This window comes from Oncorhynchus clarkii, chromosome 9 (assembly GCF_045791955.1).
Source record: "Oncorhynchus clarkii lewisi isolate Uvic-CL-2024 chromosome 9, UVic_Ocla_1.0, whole genome shotgun sequence".
In the NCBI taxonomy this organism is placed as follows: domain Eukaryota; kingdom Metazoa; phylum Chordata; class Actinopteri; order Salmoniformes; family Salmonidae; genus Oncorhynchus; species Oncorhynchus clarkii.
In genome coordinates this window covers 8417408-8441289 of record NC_092155.1, presented here as the reverse complement: position 1 = coordinate 8441289, position 23882 = coordinate 8417408, and the positions used below count along the sequence as shown (strand labels likewise).

At 42.5% G+C, this 23882-nt stretch overlaps 1 protein-coding gene across 1 annotated transcript in view; it reads left to right on the top strand.

Moving 5' to 3' along the window:
• Window positions 1-289: 289 nt before the first annotated feature.
• LOC139417027 (E3 ubiquitin-protein ligase TRIM39) overlaps window positions 290-23882 on the top strand; it is a 37941-nt gene continuing 14348 nt past the window's right edge. The window contains exons 1-8 of the mRNA XM_071166261.1: window positions 290-473; window positions 6003-6127; window positions 6255-6408; window positions 6617-6735; window positions 7616-7792; window positions 8160-8251; window positions 16495-16590; window positions 23052-23285. Of these exons, the coding sequence (XP_071022362.1) occupies window positions 6070-6127; window positions 6255-6408; window positions 6617-6735; window positions 7616-7792; window positions 8160-8251; window positions 16495-16590; window positions 23052-23285 (930 nt within the window). The 5' untranslated portion in view covers window positions 290-473; window positions 6003-6069. The remainder of the gene's footprint in view (window positions 474-6002; window positions 6128-6254; window positions 6409-6616; window positions 6736-7615; window positions 7793-8159; window positions 8252-16494; window positions 16591-23051; window positions 23286-23882) is intronic.

The window sequence follows — 23882 nt, the reverse complement described above, 5'->3', positions numbered from 1 at the left end:
ACACACATACACACGTGAACTTCAGCCCTGGTCAAACAGGTTAGGCCACATTTAAGGGGCGGGGCTGGTAAGGGGCGGGGCTGGTAAGGGGCGGGGCTGGTAAGTGGGCGGGGAGGTAAAGAAGAACAGTATGCAGCACACACACTCAGACGTCCATAAACCTGAAAAGAGAGGTGAGAGAAAGACAGAGAAGAAGAGAAAGACAGAGAGAGGGAGACCAACTTACCAACAGCTGAAAAATCAACAGCTGAAAAACCAACAACCAACTTACCAACAACAGAACAACCAACTTACCAACAACAGAACAACCAACTTACCAACAACAGAACAACCAACTTACCAACAACAGAACAACCAACTTACCAACAACAGAACAACCAACTTACCAACAACAGAACAACCAACTTACCAACAACAGAACAACCAACTTACCAACAACAGAACAACCAACAACAGAACAACTTAACTTGCAGGTAATCTAATTCCACAATTTGAGTTACAGAATTAAAAAAAATAGCAATCAAAATTATTTTTTAAAGACCTTTTTACATCAGCCAATGTTACAAAGCGCTGTACAGAAACCCAGCCTAAAACCCCAAAACAGCAAGCAATGCAGATGTAGAAGCACGGTGGCTAGGAAAAACTCCCTGGAAAGGCTGGAACCTAGGAAGAAACCTAGAGAGGAACCAGGCTATGAGGGGTGGCCAGTCCTCTGCTGGCTGTGCCGGGTGGAGATTATAACAGAACATGGCCAAGATGTTCAAACGTTCATAGATGACCAGCAGGGTCAAATAATAATAATCACAGTAGTTGTCGAGGGTGCAGCAAGTCAGCACCTCAGGAGTAAATGTCAGGTGACTTTTCATAGCCAAGTATTCAGAGTTAGAGACAGCAGGTGCGGTAGAGAGAGAGAGACACAAAACAGCCGGTCCGGGACAAGGTAGCAATCATTTAGAGTATCTCTACCGCTCCTGCTGTCTCTAGAGAGTTGAAAACAGTAGGTCTGGGACAGGTAGCATGTCCGGTGAACAGGTCAGTGTTCCATAGCCGGAGGCAGAACAGTTGAAACTGGAGCAGCAGCACGACCAGGTGGACTGGGGACAGCAAGGAGTCATCATGCCAGGTGATCCTGAGGCATGGTCCCACAGCTCAAGTCCTCCGGGAGGGGGAGGGAGAGGGAGAGAGAATTAGAGAGAGCATACTTAAATTCACACAGGACACCGGATAAGACTGGAGAAACACTCCAGATATAACAGACTGACCCTAGCCCCCCGACACATGAACTACTGCAGCATAAATATATCATAATGTAGGTTCTTATACAGATGGGTAATGGTATAAGTTAGATAACACAGTTACAATGTGTACAATGTTCTACCTCTCCAAAGACGAGACTGTTTTCTATCCTGGGGGTGATTGGACTGGAGTTTTCAGAACTTACATTACCTGCACCAAATGAGTAGAGAGAGAGAGAGAGAGAGACAGATCTATCTATTTCACTTGCTTTGACAATGTAAACATATATTTCCCATACCAATAAAACCCTTAAATTGAATTGAGAGAGAGCGAGCGAGACAGAAAGACATAGAGAGAGAGAGAGAGAGAGAGAGAGAGAGAGAGAGAGAGAGGTAGACAGCGCAAGAGAGAGTTGCAGAGAGAGAGCGGTGGAGAGAGAGAGCAAGAGAGAGGTGAGGAAAGAGGTGAGGAGAGAGAGAGAGAGAGAGAGAGGGGGAGAGAGAGAGCAAGAGAGAGGTGGAGAGAGAGCAAGAGAGAGGTGAGGAAAGAGGTGAGGAAAGAGAGAGAGAGAGGGGGAGAGAGAGCAAGAGAGAGGTGAGGAAAGAGGTGAGGAAAGAGAGAGAGAGAGGGGGAGAGAGAGAGAGAGAGGGGGGGAGAGAGAGAGCATACCACTTTGAATGCTCTGAGAGACTCTGGGTTGAGGTAAGTGACACCCCTATCAGAGAAAATTGGGAAACACTAAACAAACAACAACACGAAGAATTATCTATCCAAAATGGAGATGTATGGATAAACCACTTCTCTAATCTTTTTGGCTCTATAACAAAGAACAAACAGCAAAAACATATACATGATGAAATACAAATCAAATGTTCAACTGCAGGACAAAATACAAACCCTCCAACCCCAAAAAAAGCCTGTGGCGTTGATGGTATTCTCAATGAAATGATAAAATATGTAAACAATGCACTGAGCAAATGAAAAATTGGCTTTTTTCCAAATTACCGTACGACAGACCACGTATTCACCCTGCACACCCTAATTAACAAACAAACAAACCAAAACAAAGGCAAAGTCTTCCCATGCTCTGTTGACTAAATGTGGAATGAGGGTCTGCTATACAAATTGATGGAAAGTGGTGTTGGGGGCAAAAACATACAACATTATAAAATCCATGTACACAAACAACAAGTGTGCAGTTAAAATAGGCAAAATACACATTTCTTTCCACGGGGCCGTGGGGTGAGACAGGGATGCACCTTAAGCCCCACCCTCTTCAACATATATATCAACGAATTGGTGAAGGCACTAGAACAGTCTGCAGCCTGCGGCCTCACCCTACTAGAATCTGAAGTCAAATGTCTACTGTTTGCTGATGATCTGGTGGTTCTGTCACCAAACAAGGAGGGCCTACAGCAGCACCTAGATCTTCTGCGCAGATTCTGCCAGACCTGGGCCCTGACAGTAAATCTCAGCAAGACAAAAATAATGGTGTTCCAGAAAAGGTCCAGTCGCCAGGACCACAAATACAAATTCCATCTAGACACTGTTTCCCTAGAGCACACAAAAAACTATACATACCTTGGCCTAAACATCAGCGCCACAGGTAACTTCCACAAAGCTGGAACGATCTGAGAGACAAGGCAAGAAGGGCCTTATATGCCATCAAAAGGAACATAACATTTGACATACCAATTAGGATCTGGCTAAAAATACTTGAATCAGTCACAGAACCCATTGCCCTTTATGGTTGTGAGGTCTGGGGTCCGCTCACCAACCAAGACTTCACAAAATGGGACAAACACCAAATTGAGACTGCATGCATAATTCTACAAAAAGATCCTTTGTGTACAAGGTAGAACACCAAATAATGCATGCAGAGCAGAGTTAGGCCGATACCCACTAATTATCAAAATCCAGAAAAGAGACATTAAATTCTATAACCACAAAAAGGAAGCGATTCCCAAACCTTCAACAATATAACAAAGGCATCACCTACAGACAGATGAACCTGGAGAAGAGTCACCTAAGCAAGCTGGTCCTGGGGCTCTGTTCACAAACATAAACAGACCCCACAGAGCTCCAGGACAGCAACCCAATTTGACCCAATCAAATCATGAGAAAACAAGAAGATAATTACTTGACACATTGGAAAGAAGTAATAAAAAAACAGAGCAAACTAGAATGCTATTTGGCCCTAAACAGAGAGTACACAGCGGCAGAATATCTGACCACTGTGACTGACCCAAACTTAAGGAAAGCTTTGACTATGTACAGACTCAGTGAGCATTGCCTTGCCATTGAGAAAGGCCGCCGTAGGCAGACCTGCCTCTCAAGAGAAGACAGGCTATGTGCTCACTGCCCACAAAATGAGGTGGAAACTGAGCTGCACTTCCTAACCTCCTGTCAAATGTATGACCATATTAGAGAGACATATTTCCCTCAGATTAAACAGACACACAAAGACTTCAAAAACAAACCCAATTTTGATAAACTCCCAAATCTACTGGGTGAAATTCCACAGTGTGCCATCACAGCAGCTAGATTTGTGACCTGCTGTCACAAGAAAAGGTCAACCAGTGAAGAACAAACACCATTGTAAATACAACCCATATTTATGTTTATTTATTTTCCATTTTGTACTTTAAGTATTTGCACATCGTCACAACACTGTATATAGACATAATATGACATTTAAAATGTCTTTATTCTTTTGGAACTTCTGTGAGTGTAATGTTTACTGTTTATTTATATTGTTTATTTCACTTTTGTTTATTACCTATTTCACTTGCTTTGGCAACGTTAACATATGTTTCCATGTCAATAAAGCCCTTAAATTGAAATGAAATAGAATTTGAGAGAGAGAGAGAGGGAGAGAGAGACAGAGAGAGAGAGAGAGAGAGAGAGAGAGAGAGAGAGAGAGAGAGAGAGAGAGAGAGAGAGGGAGGAGAGATACAGAGAGAGAGAGAGAGAGAGAGAGAGAGAGAGAGAGAGAGAGAGAGAGAGAGAGGAAGAGAGACAGAGAGAGAGAGAGAGAGAGAGAGAGAGAGAGAGAGAGAGAGAGACAGAGAGAGAGAGAGAGAGAGAGAGAGACAGAGAGAGATATATGTTATTTCCTATTACATAAGAAAAAAACATGATTGATTATGATTAAGTATGGCACAGGTAAAGCTATTTTTCAAAAATTGATTATGGTCAAATATGATCATTGATTTTTAATGTAGACTTTCAGTCGTTGTGCTAATGCTTGTCAGTTAGTAATGCTAGTCAGCTATTAATGCTAGTTAGTTAGTAATGCTACTCACTTAGTAATGCTACTCACTTAGTAATGCTACTCACTTAGTAATGCTAGTTATTAATGTGAGTCAGTTAGTAATACTAGTCAGTTAGTAATTATAGTTAGTTAGTAATGCTAGTTAGTTAGTAATGCTAGTCACTTAGTAATGCTAGTTAGTAATGCTAGTCAGTTAGTAATACTAGTCAGTTAGTAATTCTACTTAGTTAGTAATGCTACTTAGTTAGTAATGCTACTTAGTAATGCTAGTTAGTTAGTAATGCTACTTAGTTAGTAATGCTAGTCTGTTAGTAATACTAGTCAGTTAGTAATGCTAGTCAGTTAGTAATGCTAGTTAGTTAGTAATGCTAGTCAGTTAGTAATGCTAGTTAGTTAGTAATGCTACTTAGTTAGTAATGCTAGTCAGCTAGTAATGCTAGTTAGTTAGTAATGCTACTTAGTAATGCTAGTTATTTAGTAATGCTAGTTAGTTAGTAATCCTACTTAGTAATGCTAGTTAGTTAGTAATTCTACTTAGTTAGTAATGCTAGTTCGTTAGTAATTCTACTTAGTATTGCTAGTTAGTTAGTAATGCTAGTTAGTTAGTAATCCTACTTAGTAATGCTAGTTAGTTAGTAATGCTACTTAGTTAGTAATGCTAGGTTAGTTAGTAATGCTACTTAGTTAGTAATGCTACTTCATTAGTAATGCTAGTTTGTTAGTAATGCTAGTTTGTTAGTAATTCTACTTAGTTAGTAATTCTACTTAGTCGGTAATGCTAGTTCATTAGTAATGCTAGTTCATTAGTAATGATAGTCAGTTAGTCATGCTAGATAGTTAGTAATGCTTGTCAGTTAGTAATGCTAGTCAGTTAGTAATGCTAGTCAGTTAGTAATGCTTGTCAGTTAGTAATGCTAGTCAGTTAGTAATGCTAGTCAGTTAGTAATGCTAGTTGGTATTGTCTCACGAAAGTACCTCTAACTTCCTTCATACTGCACGCAGAGGCATGAAAAAGTTATCAACGAGTTCCTCTTGACTATATAGAAGTAAAATAAGAATCTGTCAGTCAGGTTCATCTGACTATAGGGAAGTAGTGTGAGAATCTGTCAGTCAGGTTAACAAGTTCATCTGACTATAGGGAAGTAGAGTGAGAATCTGTCAGTCAGGTTAACAAGTTCATCTGACTATACGGAAGTAGGGTGAGAATCTGTCAGTCAGGTTAACAAGTTCATCTGACTATAGGGAAGGTGAAAAATAGAGAGATGGTAGAGAAGATAAGTAAGCAGGAGGTTATTATGTGTGAGAAAGGTGTGTGTGTGTGTGTGTGTGTGTGTGTGTGTGTGTGTGTGTGTGTGTGTGTGTGTGTGTGTGTGTGTGTGTGTGTGTGTGTGTGTGTGTGCATTCTCTGTGCATGCTGTAAAACGCCACGTAGGTGTGATCTCTTTGATTTTACAGCGTGGTATTATATTGGGGTATGTATCTATTTATCTAGGAGGAGGAGGAGGAGCGTTTGACAAACAGGACGACCTGTAAGCCTACCTGGCGACCTCTTCACTGAGATGCGAAGACGGTTCTCGAAGTCGGGGGTAAAGACCCCAAAAACCTCTGAACCCCAGGGTTAGATATTTTTTTTTTTTTTTACCAAATATGTGTTTTAATTCATGTTTTAAGAGTTATCCTCTGAGATCCAATGCAGGCAATCTTGTTGTATAATTGTTTTTTACACAAATACATTTAATTCAAGGAGTGCCTATCCCGATGTCTGCTGAACGACCCCAAACTTCCTCTGTAGCCTCCTCGCTTCCCACCCCAAGCCTGGCTGCAGCGCTAGCCCGGCGAAGGTTCACCCTGAGTGGGGCAGCTGACAGCCAGAACCAAGGACTGCCGGTCTACTGCAGGTGTGTTAAAACTGGGTTTTTGCCTGATCCATCAACACGTCACATGCAGAGTGGAGCCTTTTACACACAAACACTAACACACTTCACTCACACACACTCTCTCTTCTCTCCCCCTTCCTCTCTCTCTTCACCCTCCTCCATCCTCCCTTCTTTCCCTCCCTCTCCCTCTCTCTCTTCCTAACACTACCCCCCCCCCCCCCAATCCCAGAATGCCATTCTCTCGTAGCTTCCTGTCTGAAGACCAGTTCCAGTGTTCCATCTGTCTGGATATCTTCATAAACCCCGCCTCCACTCCATGTGGACACTCCTTCTGCATGGCCTGCATTGGTAGGTAGTTGTACTTCAAATCAAATGTTATTCGTCACATGCACCAAATACAACTTACAGTGAAATGCTTACTTACAAGCCTTTATTAATTTTAAACAACAATGTAGTTTTAAGAAGAAACTTACAGTGAAATGCTGACTTACAAGCCTTTATTAAACAACAATGCAGTTTTAAGAAGAAAAAGTGTTAAGAAAGTGTTTACTAAATAAACAATAAATAAAAAATAAATAATTAAAGAGCAACATTTAAATAACAGTAGCTGAGATATATAACGAGGGTATCTGAGGAAACAGAGTAAATGTTTGGGGGCACCGGTGAGTCAAGGTAATTGAGGTAATACGTACATGTAGGGAGAGGTAACGTGACTATGCACAGATAATAAACAGATAGAAGCAGTGTCAAAATGAGGAAAGGGGTCAATGCAACTAGCCTGGGCAGCCATTTTGTTTAGCTGTTCAGGAGTCTTATTGCTTGGGGGTAGAAGCTGTTAAGAATCCTTTTGGACCTAGACTTGGCGCTCCGGTACCGCTTGCTGTGCGGTAGCAGAGAGAACAGTCTATGACTAAGGTGGCTGGAGTATTTGACCCTTTTTAGGTCCTTCCTAAGTTACAAATAACGCAACAACAAAAAAAAACACACACAATAGTTTAGGAGCCCGTAAATAGGCAACCATCTCCTTCGGCGACATTATCATTAGGGGAGCAATTAGGGACAGATTTTTCACGTAGTCGGCTCGGGGATTCGAACCAGCAACCGCTAGGCTTCCTGCCGTACACACATCAGTGTGCCTTAGAGCAAGCAGGGATGTTACTGACCTGCCCAGGTACCTATGACCCTTACATGCCCCCTATGTTGAGCCCTATTCTGTCCTCTGATCCAGGTCGGCACTGGGACGGTGCTCAGCTCTGCCAGTGTCCTCTCTGCAAAGAGACCTTTAAGAAGCGTCCGGACCTCCAGATTAACCGGACCCTCAGGGAGATCACAGAGCAGTTCAAGTCCATGTCCGGGGTGTCTCGGTTGGGCAGCGGGACGTGGAGAGGTGTCCTGGGGGCTGGAGGTGAGGTATCTTAAAAATATATAGATATTTTAGGGAATGTTCTAGTTTTAAAGACAGATTATTTTACGGTAGACAGACAGACAGACAGACAGACAGACAGACAGATAGATAGATAGATAGATAGATAGATAGATAGATAGATAGATAGATAGATAGATAGATAGATAGATAGATAGATAGATAGATAGATAGATATTACATAGAAAGTGAGTGGGGGAATAGGGTATGGAACAGCTGCCTCTAGAGACATATGGACTACAGGCACTACCATTAGACCAGCCCCCGGCATGGAGGTGTGCTGTTCTTGATAATACTGTACGTTATTGTATTTATGTACTGTATGTTTCTATTAATCTAGGAGGAGGAGGAGGAGGAGGAGGAGGAGGAGGAAGGGGAGGAGGAGAGGACAGAGACCATCAGGATCCCAGCACCATAGAGAGGGAGTGGATGGACACTAAGGTGGGTTGTAGGGAGGGAGGGAGGGAAGGAAGGATATAGAGGTGGAGAGGGAGAGAGATATATATAGAGGTAGAGAGGGAGAGAGATAGATATAGAGGTCGAGAGGGAGAGAGAGATAGATATAGAGGTAGATAGGGAGAGAGAGAGTGATAGATATAGAGGTAGATAGGGAGAGAGACATAATATAGAGGTAGATAGGGAGAGAGAGATAGATATAGAGGTAGATAGGGAGAGAGAGATAGATATAGAGGTACATAGGGAGAGAGAGATAGATATAGAGGTAGATAGGGAGAGAGACATAGATATAGAGGTAGATAGGGAGAGAGAGATAGATATAGAGGTATATAGGGAGAGAGAGGGATAGATATAGAGGTACATAGGGAGAGAGAGATATATATAGAGGTAGATAGGGAGAGAGAGAGATAGATATAGAGGTACATAGGGAGAGAGAGATAGATATAGAGGTAGATAGGGAGTGAGAGATAGATATAGAGGTAGATAGGGAGAGAGAGAGATATATATAGAGGTACATAGGGAGAGAGAGATAGATATAGAGGTAGATAGGGAGAGAGAGATAGATATAGAGGTAGATAGGGAGAGAGAGATAGATATAGAGGTATATAGGGAGAGAGAGAGATAGATATAGAGGTACATAGGGAGAGAGAGATATATATAGAGGTAGATAGGGAGAGAGAGACATAGATATAGAGGTAGATAGGGAGAGAGAGATAGATATAGAGGTAGATAGGGAGAGAGAGATAGATATAGAGGTACATAGGGAGAGAGAGATAGATATAGAGGTAGATAGGGAGAGAGACATAGATATAGAGGTAGATAGGGAGAGAGAGATAGATATAGAGGTAGATAGGGAGAGAGAGAGATAGATATAGAGGTACATAGGGAGAGAGAGATAGATATAGAGGTAGATAGGGAGAGAGAGAACTTTCAAAGAGGTGAGGTTTTACCTGATCCATGTTCTGGTGTCTGTCTAATCAGAGGTAAGGTGTTATAGATGGTACCAGGTATCCAGGTGTCTGTCTAATCAGAGGTAAGGTGTTATAGATGGTACCTGGTCATGTAGAAGGTGTCTGTCTAATCAGAGGTAAGGTGTTATAGATGGTACCTGGTCATGTAGAAGGTGTCTGTCTAATCAGAGGTAAGGTGTTATAGATGGTACCTGGTCATGTAGAAGGTGTCTGTCTAATCAGAGGTAAGGTGTTATAGATGGTACCAGGTCATGTAGAAGGTGTCTGTCTAATCAGAGGTAAGGTGTTATAGATGGTACCAGGTCATGTAGAAGGTGTCTGTCTAATCAGAGGTAAGGTGTTATAGATGGTACCTGGTCATGTAGAAGGTGTCTGTCTAATCAGAGGTAAGGTGTTATAGATGGTACCTGGTCATGTAGAAGGTGTCTGTCTAATCAGAGGTAAGGTGTTATAGATGGTACCTGGTCATGTAGAAGGTGTCTGTCTAATCAGAGGTAAGGTGTTATAGATGGTACCTGGTCATGTAGAAGGTGTCTGTCTAATCAGAGGTAAGGTGTTATAGATGGTACCTGGTCATGTAGAAGGTGTCTGTCTAATCAGAGGTAAGGTGTTATAGATGGTACCTGGTCATGTAGAAGGTGTCTGTCTAATCAGAGGTAAGGTGTTATAGATGGTACCTGGTCATGTAGAAGGTGTCTGTCTAATCAGAGGTAAGGTGTTATAGATGGTACCAGGTATCCAGGTGTCTGTCTAATCAGAGGTAAGGTGTTATAGATGGTACCATGTAGGTATCCAGGTGTCTGTCTAATCAGAGGTAAGGTGTTATAGATGGTACCTGGTCATGTAGAAGGTGTCTGTCTAATCAGAGGTAAGGTGTTATAGATGGTACCTGGTCATGTAGAAGGTGTCTGTCTAATCAGAGGTAAGGTGTTATAGATGGTACCTGGTCATGTAGAAGGTGTCTGTCTAATCAGAGGTAAGGTGTTATAGATGGTACCTGGTCATGTAGAAGGTGTCTGTCTAATCAGAGGTAAGGTGTTATAGATGGTACCAGGTCATGTAGAAGGTGTCTGTCTAATCAGAGGTAAGGTGTTATAGATGGTACCTGGTCATGTAGAAGGTGTCTGTCTAATCAGAGGTAAGGTGTTATAGATGGTACCTGGTCATGTAGAAGGTGTCTGTCTAATCAGAGGTAAGGTGTTATAGATGGTACCTGGTCATGTAGAAGGTGTCTGTCTAATCAGAGGTAAGGTGTTATAGATGGTACCTGGTCATGTAGAAGGTGTCTGTCTAATCAGAGGTAAGGTGTTATAGATGGTACCTGGTCATGTAGAAGGTGTCTGTCTAATCAGAGGTAAGGTGTTATAGATGGTACCTGGTCATGTAGAAGGTGTCTGTCTAATCAGAGGTAAGGTGTTATAGATGGTACCTGGTCATGTAGAAGGTGTCTGTCTAATCAGAGGTAAGGTGTTATAGATGGTACCTGGTCATGTAGAAGGTGTCTGTCTAATCAGAGGTAAGGTGTTATAGATGGTACCTGGTCATGTAGAAGGTGTCTGTCTAATCAGAGGTAAGGTGTTATAGATGGTACCTGGTCATGTAGAAGGTGTCTGTCTAATCAGAGGTAAGGTGTTATAGATGGTACCAGGTATCCAGGTGTCTGTCTAATCAGAGGTAAGGTGTTATAGATGGTACCAGGTATCCAGGTGTCTGTCTAATCAGAGGTAAGGTGTTATAGATGGTACCAGGTATCCAGGTGTCTGTCTAATCAGAGGTAAGGTGTTATAGATGGTACCAGGTATCTAGGTGTCTGTCTAATCAGAGGTAAGGTGTTATAGATGGTACCAGGTATCCAGGTGTCTGTCTAATCAGAGGTAAGGTGTTATAGATGGTACCTGGTCATGTAGAAGGTGTCTGTCTAATCAGAGGTAAGGTGTTATAGATGGTACCAGGTATCCAGGTGTCTGTCTAATCAGAGGTAAGGTGTTATAGATGGTACCTGGTCATGTAGAAGGTGTCTGTCTAATCAGAGGTAAGGTGTTATAGATGGTACCAGGTCATGTAGAAGGTGTCTGTCTAATCAGAGGTAAGGTGTTATAGATGGTACCTGGTCATGTAGAAGGTGTCTGTCTAATCAGAGGTAAGGTGTTATAGATGGTACCTGGTCATGTAGAAGGTGTCTGTCTAATCAGAGGTAAGGTGTTATAGATGGTACCTGGTCATGTAGAAGGTGTCTGTCTAATCAGAGGTAAGGTGTTATAGATGGTACCTGGTCATGTAGAAGGTGTCTGTCTAATCAGAGGTAAGGTGTTATAGATGGTACCTGGTCATGTAGAAGGTGTCTGTCTAATCAGAGGTAAGGTGTTATAGATGGTACCTGGTCATGTAGAAGGTGTCTGTCTAATCAGAGGTAAGGTGTTATAGATGGTACCTGGTCATGTAGAAGGTGTCTGTCTAATCAGAGGTAAGGTGTTATAGATGGTACCTGGTCATGTAGAAGGTGTCTGTCTAATCAGAGGTAAGGTGTTATAGATGGTACCTGGTCATGTAGAAGGTGTCTGTCTAATCAGAGGTAAGGTGTTATAGATGGTACCTGGTCATGTAGAAGGTGTCTGTCTAATCAGAGGTAAGGTGTTATAGATGGTACCTGGTCATGTAGAAGGTGTCTGTCTAATCAGAGGTAAGGTGTTATAGATGGTACCTGGTCATGTAGAAGGTGTCTGTCTAATCAGAGGTAAGGTGTTATAGATGGTACCTGGTCATGTAGAAGGTGTCTGTCTAATCAGAGGTAAGGTGTTATAGATGGTACCTGGTCATGTAGAAGGTGTCTGTCTAATCAGAGGTAAGGTGTTATAGATGGTACCTGGTCATGTAGAAGGTGTCTGTCTAATCAGAGGTAAGGTGTTATAGATGGTACCTGGTCATGTAGAAGGTGTCTGTCTAATCAGAGGTAAGGTGTTATAGATGGTACCTGGTCATGTAGAAGGTGTCTGTCTAATCAGAGGTAAGGTGTTATAGATGGTACCTGGTCATGTAGAAGGTGTCTGTAGAAGGTGTCTGTCTAATCAGAGGTAAGGTGTTATAGATGGTACCTGGTCATGTAGAAGGTGTCTGTCTAATCAGAGGTAAGGTGTTATAGATGGTACCTGGTCATGTAGAAGGTGTCTGTCTAATCAGAGGTAAGGTGTTATAGATGGTACCTGGTCATGTAGAAGGTGTCTGTCTAATCAGAGGTAAGGTGTTATAGATGGTACCTGGTCATGTAGAAGGTGTCTGTCTAATCAGAGGTAAGGTGTTATAGATGGTACCTGGTCATGTAGAAGGTGTCTGTCTAATCAGAGGTAAGGTGTTATAGATGGTACCTGGTCATGTAGAAGGTGTCTGTCTAATCAGAGGTAAGGTGTTATAGATGGTACCTGGTCATGTAGAAGGTGTCTGTCTAATCAGAGGTAAGGTGTTATAGATGGTACCTGGTCATGTAGAAGGTGTCTGTCTAATCAGAGGTAAGGTGTTATAGATGGTACCTGGTCATGTAGAAGGTGTCTGTCTAATCAGAGGTAAGGTGTTATAGATGGTACCTGGTCATGTAGAAGGTGTCTGTCTAATCAGAGGTAAGGTGTTATAGATGGTACCTGGTCATGTAGAAGGTGTCTGTCTAATCAGAGGTAAGGTGTTATAGATGGTACCTGGTCATGTAGAAGGTGTCTGTCTAATCAGAGGTAAGGTGTTATAGATGGTACCTGGTCATGTAGAAGGTGTCTGTCTAATCAGAGGTAAGGTGTTATAGATGGTACCTGGTCATGTAGAAGGTGTCTGTCTAATCAGAGGTAAGGTGTTATAGATGGTACCTGGTCATGTAGAAGGTGTCTGTCTAATCAGAGGTAAGGTGTTATAGATGGTACCTGGTCATGTAGAAGGTGTCTGTCTAATCAGAGGTAAGGTGTTATAGATGGTACCTGGTCATGTAGAAGGTGTCTGTCTAATCAGAGGTAAGGTGTTATAGATGGTACCTGGTCATGTAGAAGGTGTCTGTCTAATCAGAGGTAAGGTGTTATAGATGGTACCTGGTCATGTAGAAGGTGTCTGTCTAATCAGAGGTAAGGTGTTATAGATGGTACCTGGTCATGTAGAAGGTGTCTGTCTAATCAGAGGTAAGGTGTTATAGATGGTACCTGGTCATGTAGAAGGTGTCTGTCTAATCAGAGGTAAGGTGTTATAGATGGTACCTGGTCATGTAGAAGGTGTCTGTCTAATCAGAGGTAAGGTGTTATAGATGGTACCTGGTCATGTAGAAGGTGTCTGTCTAATCAGAGGTAAGGTGTTATAGATGGTACCTGGTCATGTAGAAGGTGTCTGTCTAATCAGAGGTAAGGTGTTATAGATGGTACCTGGTCATGTAGAAGGTGTCTGTCTAATCAGAGGTAAGGTGTTATAGATGGTACCTGGTCATGTAGAAGGTGTCTGTCTAATCAGAGGTAAGGTGTTATAGATGGTACCAGGTATCCAGGTGTCTGTCTAATCAGAGGTAAGGTGTTATAGATGGTACCTGGTCATGTAGAAGGTGTCTGTCTAATCAGAGGTAAGGTGTTATAGATGGTACCTGGTCATGTAGAAGGTGTCTGTCTAATCAGAGGTAAGGTGTTATAGATGGTACCTGGTCATGTAGAAGGTGTCTGTCTAATCAGAGGTAAGGTGTTATAGATGGTACCTGGTCATGTAGAAGGTGTCTGTCTAATCAGAGGTAAGGTGTTATAGATGGTACCTGGTCATGTAGAAGGTGTCTGTCTAATCAGAGGTAAGGTGTTATAGATGGTACCTGGTCATGTAGAAGGTGTCTGTCTAATCAGAGGTAAGGTGTTATAGATGGTACCTGGTCATGTAGAAGGTGTCTGTCTAATCAGAGGTAAGGTGTTATAGATGGTACCTGGTCATGTAGAAGGTGTCTGTCTAATCAGAGGTAAGGTGTTATAGATGGTACCTGGTCATGTAGAAGGTGTCTGTCTAATCAGAGGTAAGGTGTTATAGATGGTACCTGGTCATGTAGAAGGTGTCTGTCTAATCAGAGGTAAGGTGTTATAGATGGTACCTGGTCATGTAGAAGGTGTCTGTCTAATCAGAGGTAAGGTGTTATAGATGGTACCTGGTCATGTAGAAGGTGTCTGTCTAATCAGAGGTAAGGTGTTATAGATGGTACCTGGTCATGTAGAAGGTGTCTGTCTAATCAGAGGTAAGGTGTTATAGATGGTACCAGGTCATGTAGAAGGTGTCTGTCTAATCAGAGGTAAGGTGTTATAGATGGTACCAGGTCATGTAGAAGGTGTCTGTCTAATCAGAGGTAAGGTGTTATAGATGGTACCTGGTCATGTAGAAGGTGTCTGTCTAATCAGAGGTAAGGTGTTATAGATGGTACCTGGTCATGTAGAAGGTGTCTGTCTAATCAGAGGTAAGGTGTTATAGATGGTACCTGGTCATGTAGAAGGTGTCTGTCTAATCAGAGGTAAGGTGTTATAGATGGTACCTGGTCATGTAGAAGGTGTCTGTCTAATCAGAGGTAAGGTGTTATAGATGGTACCTGGTCATGTAGAAGGTGTCTGTCTAATCAGAGGTAAGGTGTTATAGATGGTACCAGGTATCCAGGTGTCTGTCTAATCAGAGGTAAGGTGTTATAGATGGTACCAGGTATCCAGGTGTCTGTCTAATCAGAGGTAAGGTGTTATAGATGGTACCTGGTCATGTAGAAGGTGTCTGTCTAATCAGAGGTAAGGTGTTATAGATGGTACCAGGTATCCAGGTGTCTGTCTAATCAGAGGTAAGGTGTTATAGATGGTACCTGGTCATGTAGAAGGTGTCTGTCTAATCAGAGGTAAGGTGTTATAGATGGTACCAGGTATCCAGGTGTCTGTCTAATCAGAGGTAAGGTGTTATAGATGGTACCTGGTCATGTAGAAGGTGTCTGTCTAATCAGAGGTAAGGTGTTATAGATGGTACCTGGTCATGTAGAAGGTGTCTGTCTAATCAGAGGTAAGGTGTTATAGATGGTACCTGGTCATGTAGAAGGTGTCTGTCTAATCAGAGGTAAGGTGTTATAGATGGTACCTGGTCATGTAGAAGGTGTCTGTCTAATCAGAGGTAAGGTGTTATAGATGGTACCTGGTCATGTAGAAGGTGTCTGTCTAATCAGAGGTAAGGTGTTATAGATGGTACCTGGTCATGTAGAAGGTGTCTGTCTAATCAGAGGTAAGGTGTTATAGATGGTACCTGGTCATGTAGAAGGTGTCTGTCTAATCAGAGGTAAGGTGTTATAGATGGTACCAGGTCATGTAGAAGGTGTCTGTCTAATCAGAGGTAAGGTGTTATAGATGGTACCTGGTCATGTAGAAGGTGTCTGTCTAATCAGAGGTAAGGTGTTATAGATGGTACCTGGTCATGTAGAAGGTGTCTGTCTAATCAGAGGTAAGGTGTTATAGATGGTACCTGGTCATGTAGAAGGTGTCTGTCTAATCAGAGGTAAGGTGTTATAGATGGTACCTGGTCATGTAGAAGGTGTCTGTCTAATCAGAGGTAAGGTGTTATAGATGGTACCAGGTATCCAGGTGTCTGTCTAATCAGAGGTAAGGTGTTATAGATGGTACCTGGTCATGTAGAAGGTGTCTGTCTAATCAGAGGTAAGGTGTTATAGATGGTACCTGGTCATGTAGAAGGTGTCTGTCTAATCAGAGGTAAGGTGTTATAGATGGTACCTGGTCATGTAGAAGGTGTCTGTCTAATCAGAGGTAAGGTGTTATAGATGGTACCTGGTCATGTAGAAGGTGTCTGTCTAATCAGAGGTAAGGTGTTATAGATGGTACCTGGTCATGTAGAAGGTGTCTGTCTAATCAGAGGTAAGGTGTTATAGATGGTACCTGGTCATGTAGAAGGTGTCTGTCTAATCAGAGGTAAGGTGTTATAGATGGTACCTGGTCATGTAGAAGGTGTCTGTCTAATCAGAGGTAAGGTGTTATAGATGATACCTGGTCATGTAGAAGGTGTCTGTCTAATCAGAGGTAAGGTGTTATAGATGGTACCGTTCATGTAGAAGGTGTCTGTCTAATCAGAGGTAAGGTGTTATAGATGGTACCAGGTATCCAGGTTTGTAGATGTATTCAAGCATTGTTTCTCCTCCTCTCGCCTCTATGTGTGTGTGTGTGTGTGTGTGTGTGTGTGTGTGTGTGTGTGTGTGTGTGTGTGTGTGTGTGTGTGTGTGTGTGTGTGTACCAGACCCAGCTACATATGTCTGAGGCAGACATCCATCAGCTGATTCTACAGAGACAGAGGAAGATGGAGGAGATAAGGTCATCACTGGCTCAACTACAGGTGACCTTTAACCCCTGACCCTTAACCCTGGGGATGGACGTTGACCTTTAGCCCCTAACCCTTAACCCTGGGGATGGACGTTGACTTTTAGCCCCTAACCCTTAACCCTGGAGATGGGTTACTACAGCACATACCTTAAACAATGTAACTTAACCCTGAACGTTTACCCTCAACTCTCTCTAGGGGCTCTCTTTTCGGCGTTAAGGTGGCTCTCTGTCAAACGACACTTTAGTTTCCCATTTTGTCACGTAAAAACAAACGTTTTCCAGCCCAACGCACTATTCTAACATCAGCCCTGCGCTCAGATGGGAGGGCTGGAAATATTTGATACGCGTCCTTAAAATGTTTATCCAAAGTGCTAATTTCAGTCTGGTAGGAATATTTAAGATCAACCAAAAGCTAGTTTTAGCGGTAACGGTCATGGTTTGACACCGCCCAAATGGAACAACAGTAATGTGCTTTTGTCGCATGTATACTTGAGAAACATAAAACAGTGATGCCCCCCCCCATTTAGTTTTATTTGACCTCAACAACAAGCCTCTTAAAGAAGGCTGTTTTTCAATGTAATCAAGTCGTCAAGACCGTTGATCAAGTGTTTGACTCGTGAGACCGCTTGGAAATCAATCTTATTCACCAAAGCTTCATTAAAATAGAGAGTTTGAGAGGGGCAAAACAGTGATCTATTTAATATATTTATTGTAGACAGACCTACATTATTGTAGCCATGCTTCGGACGTGAATAAAACCAGTGCATTCGGGAAAGTATTCAGACCCCTTGACTTTTTACACATTTTGTTACATTACAGCCTTATTCTAAACTGGGTTAAATAGTTTTTTCCCTTCATCAATCTACACACAATACCCCATAATGACATCACAATACCCCATAATGACATCACAATACCCCGTAATGACATCACAATACCCCATAATGACATCACAATACCCCGTAATGACATCACAATACCCCATAATTTTTTATGTTATTTAACTAGGCAAGTCAGTTAAGAAAACAAATCTTATTTTCAATGACGGCCTAAGAACAGTGGGTTAACTGCCTTGTTCAGGGGCAGAACGACAGATTTGTACCTTGTCAGCTCAGGATTTGATCTAGCAACCTTTTGGTTACTAGTCCTACGCTTTAACCACTAGGCTACATCACAATACCCCATAATGACAAAGCAAAAACTGTTTTTTTAACTGAAATATCCCATTTATATAAGTATTCAGACCCTTTACTCAGTACTTTGCTGAAGCATCTTTGGCAGTGATTACAGCCTCGAGTCTTCTTGAGTATGACGCTACAAGCTTGGCACACCTGTATTTGGGGAGTTTCTCCCATTCTTCTCTGCAGATCCACTCAAGCTCTGTCAGGTTGAATAGGGAGCGTCACTGCACAGCGATTTTTCAGGTCTCTCCAGAGATGTTCAATCGGGTTCAAGTCCGGGCTCTGGCTGGGCATCTCAAGGGCATTCAGAGACTTGTCCCGAAGCCACGCCTGCGTTGTCCTGAATGTGTGCTTAGGGTCGTTTTCCTGTTGGAAGGTGAACCTTCACCCCAGTGCTCTGGAGCAGGTTTTCATCAAGGATCTCTCTGTTCATCTTTCCCTCGATCCTGACTAGTCTCCCAGTCCCTGCCGCAGAAAACCTCCCCACAGCATGATGCTGCCACCACCATGCTTCACCGTAGGGATGGTGCCAGGTTTCCTCCAGAAGTGACGCTTGGCATTCAGGCCAAAGAGTTCAATCGTAGTTTCATCAGAACAGAGAACCTTGTTTCTCATGGTCTGAGAGTCCTTTAGATGTCTTTCTGGCAAACTCTAAGCGGGCTGTCATGTGCCTTTTACTGAGGAGTGGCTTCCATCTGGCCACTCTACCATAAATACCTGATTGGTGGAGTGCTGCAGAGTTGGTTGTCCTTCTGGAAGGTTCTTCCATCTCCACAGAGGAACTCGGGAGCTCTGTCATTGTGACCATCGGGTTCTTCGTCACCTCCCTGACCAAGGCCCTTCTTCCCTGATTGCTCAGTTTGGCCAGGCGGCCAGCTCTAGGAAGAGTGTTGGTGGTTCCAAACTTCTTCCATTTATTGTTCTTAACTGACTTGCCTAGTTAAATAAAGGTTAAATAAAAAATAAAAAAATAATGATGGAGGCCACTTTGTTCTTTGGGATCTTCAATGCTGCAGAAATGTTTTGGTACCCTTCCCCAGATCTGTGCCTCGACACAGTCCTGTCTCTGAGCTCTACAGACGGTTCCTTCAACCTCATTGCTTCGTTTTTGCTTTGACATGCACTGTCAACAGTGGGACATTATATAGACAGGTGTGTGCCTTTCCAAATCATATCCAATCAATTGAATTTACCACAAGTGGACTCCAGTCAAGTTGTAGAAACATCTCAAGGAAGATCAATGGAAACAGGATGCACCTGAGTTCAATTTCGAGTCTCATAGCAAAGGGTCTGAATACTTAAATATATAAGGTATTTGTGTTTAAAAATTTAACACATCTGTTTTCGCTTTGTCATTATTGGGTATTGTGTGTAGATTGACAAGGAAAAATATATAAGGTAAGGTGTTATATAATTTAATCCATTTTTAGAATAAGGCTGTAACGTAACAAAATGTGGAAAAAGGGAAGGGGTCTGAATACTTCCCGAAGAAGCTGTAGGCTACAAGTGTCCATCATAAAACAAGAGATGAGAACCTTGGTGAATACCGGTGAACCTCGTATTTAGAAGTTATTTTCCTGTAAAAAAAAAAAGTTGAAAAAAGTGTTTTACGTTTCATAAAAAAACAACAACAACAACAACCTAGCCCTCCGTAGGCTACCCTTACCCGTGGCTACCCTTAACCGTGGCTACCCTTACCCTAGGCTACCCTTACCCTAGGCTACCCTTACTACCCTTACCCTAGGCTACCCTTACCACAGGCTACCCTTACCGTGCGTTGTGTCTTTTTTTATCATGGAGATTTTATGATATCATTACATTTCCCATTTTACAGATCGCATTCACACTTCTCCAGCAGTTGTATTGTATGCAGACATTCTCCCCATAAAATAATTTTAAAGTTTGGTTTTAATAAAATTTAACAAAAAACAAGCCATCTTTAATTTTTGTATATATACATATATATTTTTTTTTTCGTTTTTAAAACATTTTTTAACAATAAATTGGGGAGCAGTATAATAGTGAGTTGACATTCTCCCGGTCTCTTCCTATCGGATCATTCTCCCGGTCTCTTCCTATCGGATCATTCTCCCGGTCTCTTCCTATCGGATCATTCTCCCGGTCTCTTCCTATAGGATCATTCTCCCGGTCTCTTCCTATCGGATCATTCTCCCGGTCTCTTCCTATAGGATCATTCTCCCGGTCTCTTCCTATCGGATCATTCTCCCGGTCTCTTCCTATCGGATCATTCTCCCGGTCTCTTCCTATCGGATCATTCTCCCGGTCTCTTCCTATAGGATCATTCTCCCGGTCTCTTCCTATCGGATCATTCTCCCGGTCTCTTCCTATAGGATCATTCTCCCGGTCTCTTCCTATCGGATCATTCTCCCGGTCTCTTCCTATCGGATCATTCTCCCGGTCTCTTCCTATCGGATCATTCTCCCGGTCTCTTCCTATCGGATCATTCTCCCGGTCTCTTCCTATCGGATCATTCTCCCGGTCTCTTCCTATCGGATCATTCTCCCGGTCTCTTCCTATCGGATCATTCTCCCGGTCTCTTCCTATCGGATCATTCTCCCGGTCTCTTCCTATAGGATCATTCTCCCGGTCTCTTCCTATAGGATCATTCTCCCGGTCTCTTCCTATCGGATCATTCTCCCGGTCTCTTCCTATCGGATCATTCTCCCGGTCTCTTCCTATCGGATCATTCTCCCGGTCTCTTCCTATCGGATCATTCTCCCGGTCTCTTCCTATCGGATCATTCTCCCGGTCTCTTCCTATCGGATCATTCTCCCGGTCTCTTCCTATTGGATCATTCTCCCGGTCTCTTCCTATCGGATCATTCTCTCGGTCTCTTCCTATCGGATCATTCTCCCGGTCTCTTCCTATCGGATCATTCTCCAGCTACTGTAAAAAGTTTGAATGTACGTAAAACAAAACTTATATGCCCACGGGAAGAAATTATAGAGCCTGTCATTTATTTATTATTCATTTATTAGTACGTATTTAGATATAACCATTTGCTTTGTTTTGTTTACAATTTGATCCGGATTATTCCCTCTCTTCTCAGTGAATGTAATCTTGCTTATTGACAACGTTTGGCGTGTCCACGCTCAGCCATAATGCAGTTTACAGTAGTCCTAGTCCCTATATCAGTGAGACAGCTATAATGCAGTTTACAGTAGTCCTAGTCCCTATATCAGTGAGACAGCTATAATGCAGTTTACAGTAGTCCTAGTCCCAATATCAGTGAGACAGCCATAATGCAGTTTACAGTAGTCTTAGCCCCTATATCAGTGAGACAGCCATAATGCAGTTTACAGTAGTCCTAGACACCCTATATCAGTGAGACAGCCATAATGCAGTTTACAGTAGTCCTAGTCCCTATATCAGTGAGACAGCCATAATGCAGTTTACAGTAGTCTTAGCCCCTATATCAGTGAGACAGCCATAATGCAGTTTACAGTAGTCCTAGACACCCTATATCAGTGAGACAGCCATAATGCAGTTTACAGTAGTCCTAGTCCCTATATCAGTGAGACAGCCATAATGCAGTTTACAGTAGTCCTAGACACCCTATATCAGTGAGACAGCCATAATGCAGTTTACAGTAGTCCTAGACACCCTATATCAGTGAGACAGCTATAATGCAGTTTACAGTAGTCCTAGACACCCTATATCAGTGAGACAGCTATAATGCAGTTTACAGTAGTCCTAGCCCCTATATCAGTGAGATAGCCAAAATGCAGTTTACAGTAGTCCTAGTCCCTATATCAGTGAGACAGCTATAATGCAGTTTACAGTAGTCCTAGTCCCTATATCAGTGAGACAGCCATAATGCAGTTTACAGTAGTCTTAGCCCCTATATCAGTGAGAGAGCTATAATGCAGTTTACAGTAGTCCTAGTCCCTATATCAGTGAGACAGCCATAATGCAGTTTACAGTAGTCTTAGCCCCTATATCAGTGAGACAGCCATAATGCAGTTTACAGTAGTCCTAGACACCCTATATCAGTGAGACAGCCATAATGCAGTTTACAGTAGTCCTAGTCCCTATATCAGTGAGACAGCTATAATGCAGTTTACAGTAGTCCTAGTCCCTATATCAGTGAGACAGCTATAATGCAGTTTACAGTAGTCCTAGTCCCTATATCAGTGAGACAGCCATAATGCAGTTTACAGTAGTCCTAGCCCCTATATCAGTGAGATAGCCAAAATGCAGTTTACAGTAGTCCTAGTCCCTATATCAGTGAGACAGCTATAATGCAGTTTACAGTAGTCCTAGTCCCTATATCAGTGAGACAGCCATAATGCAGTTTACAGTAGTCTTAGCCCCTATATCAGTGAGACAGCTATAATGCAGTTTACAGTAGTCCTAGTCCCTATATCAGTGAGACAGCCATAAAGCAGTTTACAGTAGTCTTAGCCCCTATATCAGTGAGACAGCCATAATGCAGTTTACAGTAGTCCTAGACACCCTATATCAGTGAGACAGACATAATGCAGTTTACAGTAGTCCTAGTCCCTATATCAGTGAGACAGCTATAATGCAGTTTACAGTAGTCCTAGTCCCTATATCAGTGAGACAGCTATAATGCAGTTTACAGTAGTCCTAGTCCCTATATCAGTGAGACAGCCATAATGCAGTTTACAGTAGTCCTAGTCCCTATATCAGTGAGACAGCTATAATGCAGTTTACAGTAGTCCTAGTCCCTATATCAGTGAGACAGCCATAATGCAGTTTACAGTAGTCCTAGACACCCTATATCAGTGAGACAGCCATAATGCAGTTTACAGTAGTCCTAGTCCCTATATCAGTGAGACAGCCATAATGCAGTTTACAGTAGTCCTAGACACCCTATATCAGTGAGACAGCCAAAATGCAGTTTACAGTAGTCCTAGACACCCTATATCAGAGAGACAGCTATAATGCAGTTTACAGTAGTCCTAGACACCCTATATCAGTGAGACAGCTATAATGCAGTTTACAGTAGTCCTAGCCCCTATATAAGTGAGATAGCCAAAATGCAGTTTACAGTAGTCCTAGTCCCTATATCAGTGAGATAGCCAAAATGCAGTTTACAGTAGTCCTAGCCCCTATATCAGTGAGATAGCCAAAATGCAGTTTACAGTAGTCCTAGCCCCTATATCAGTGAGATAGCTATGTTTATATTTCATCACGGAAGCCATACAATTACTGAGAACAACGTAGACCGCAAACAGGTTGACCAATGCGCTAGGTTTGTTAAAAATAGAGCCCTAAAACTAACACACGCTCTCACTCCCTTCCCCAGCTTTCAGTGGAACGTGAGACGGCAGGCGTGATGTGTGTGTTCAGTGCGTTGGTGTGCGCGGTTGAGAGGTCGCAGGCTGAGCTCATGGAGGTGATTGAGATTAGTAGGCGGTTGGCAGAGCACCAGGCGGACGATGTGATTCGTCAGCTAGAACAGGAAGTGAATGAGCTCAGGAAGAGAAGCCACGCCCTCTCCCAGCTGGCACAATCAGACGACTACGTTCATTGTAAAAAGGTGAGAGGATGGAGGGGGGAGGGAAACGAATACATGTTTAATGAACAAGATTGTCGAATTCCAGACTACATTATGGATGTTGTATTACATCAATCAACGGTTACATCACCATGTAATCTACTGCAGTATCATATAATCACCACGTCATCTACTGCAGTATCATATAATCACCACGTCATCTACTGCAGTATCATATAATCACCACGTCATCTACTGCAGTATCATATAATCACCACGTCATCTACTGCAGTATCATATAATCACCACGTCATCTACTGCAGTATCATATAATCACCACGTCATCTACTGCAGTATCATATAATCACCACGTCATCTACTGCAGTATCATATAATCACCATGTCATCCACTGCAGTATCATATAATCACCACGTCATCTACTGCAGTATCATATAATCACCATGTCATCTACTGCAGTATCATATAATCACCATGTCATCTACTGCAGTATCATATAATCACCACGTCATCTACTGCAGTATCATATAATCACCATGTCATCTACTGCAGTATCATATAATCACCATGTCATCTACTGCAGTATCATATAATCACCACGTCATCTACTGCAGTATCAT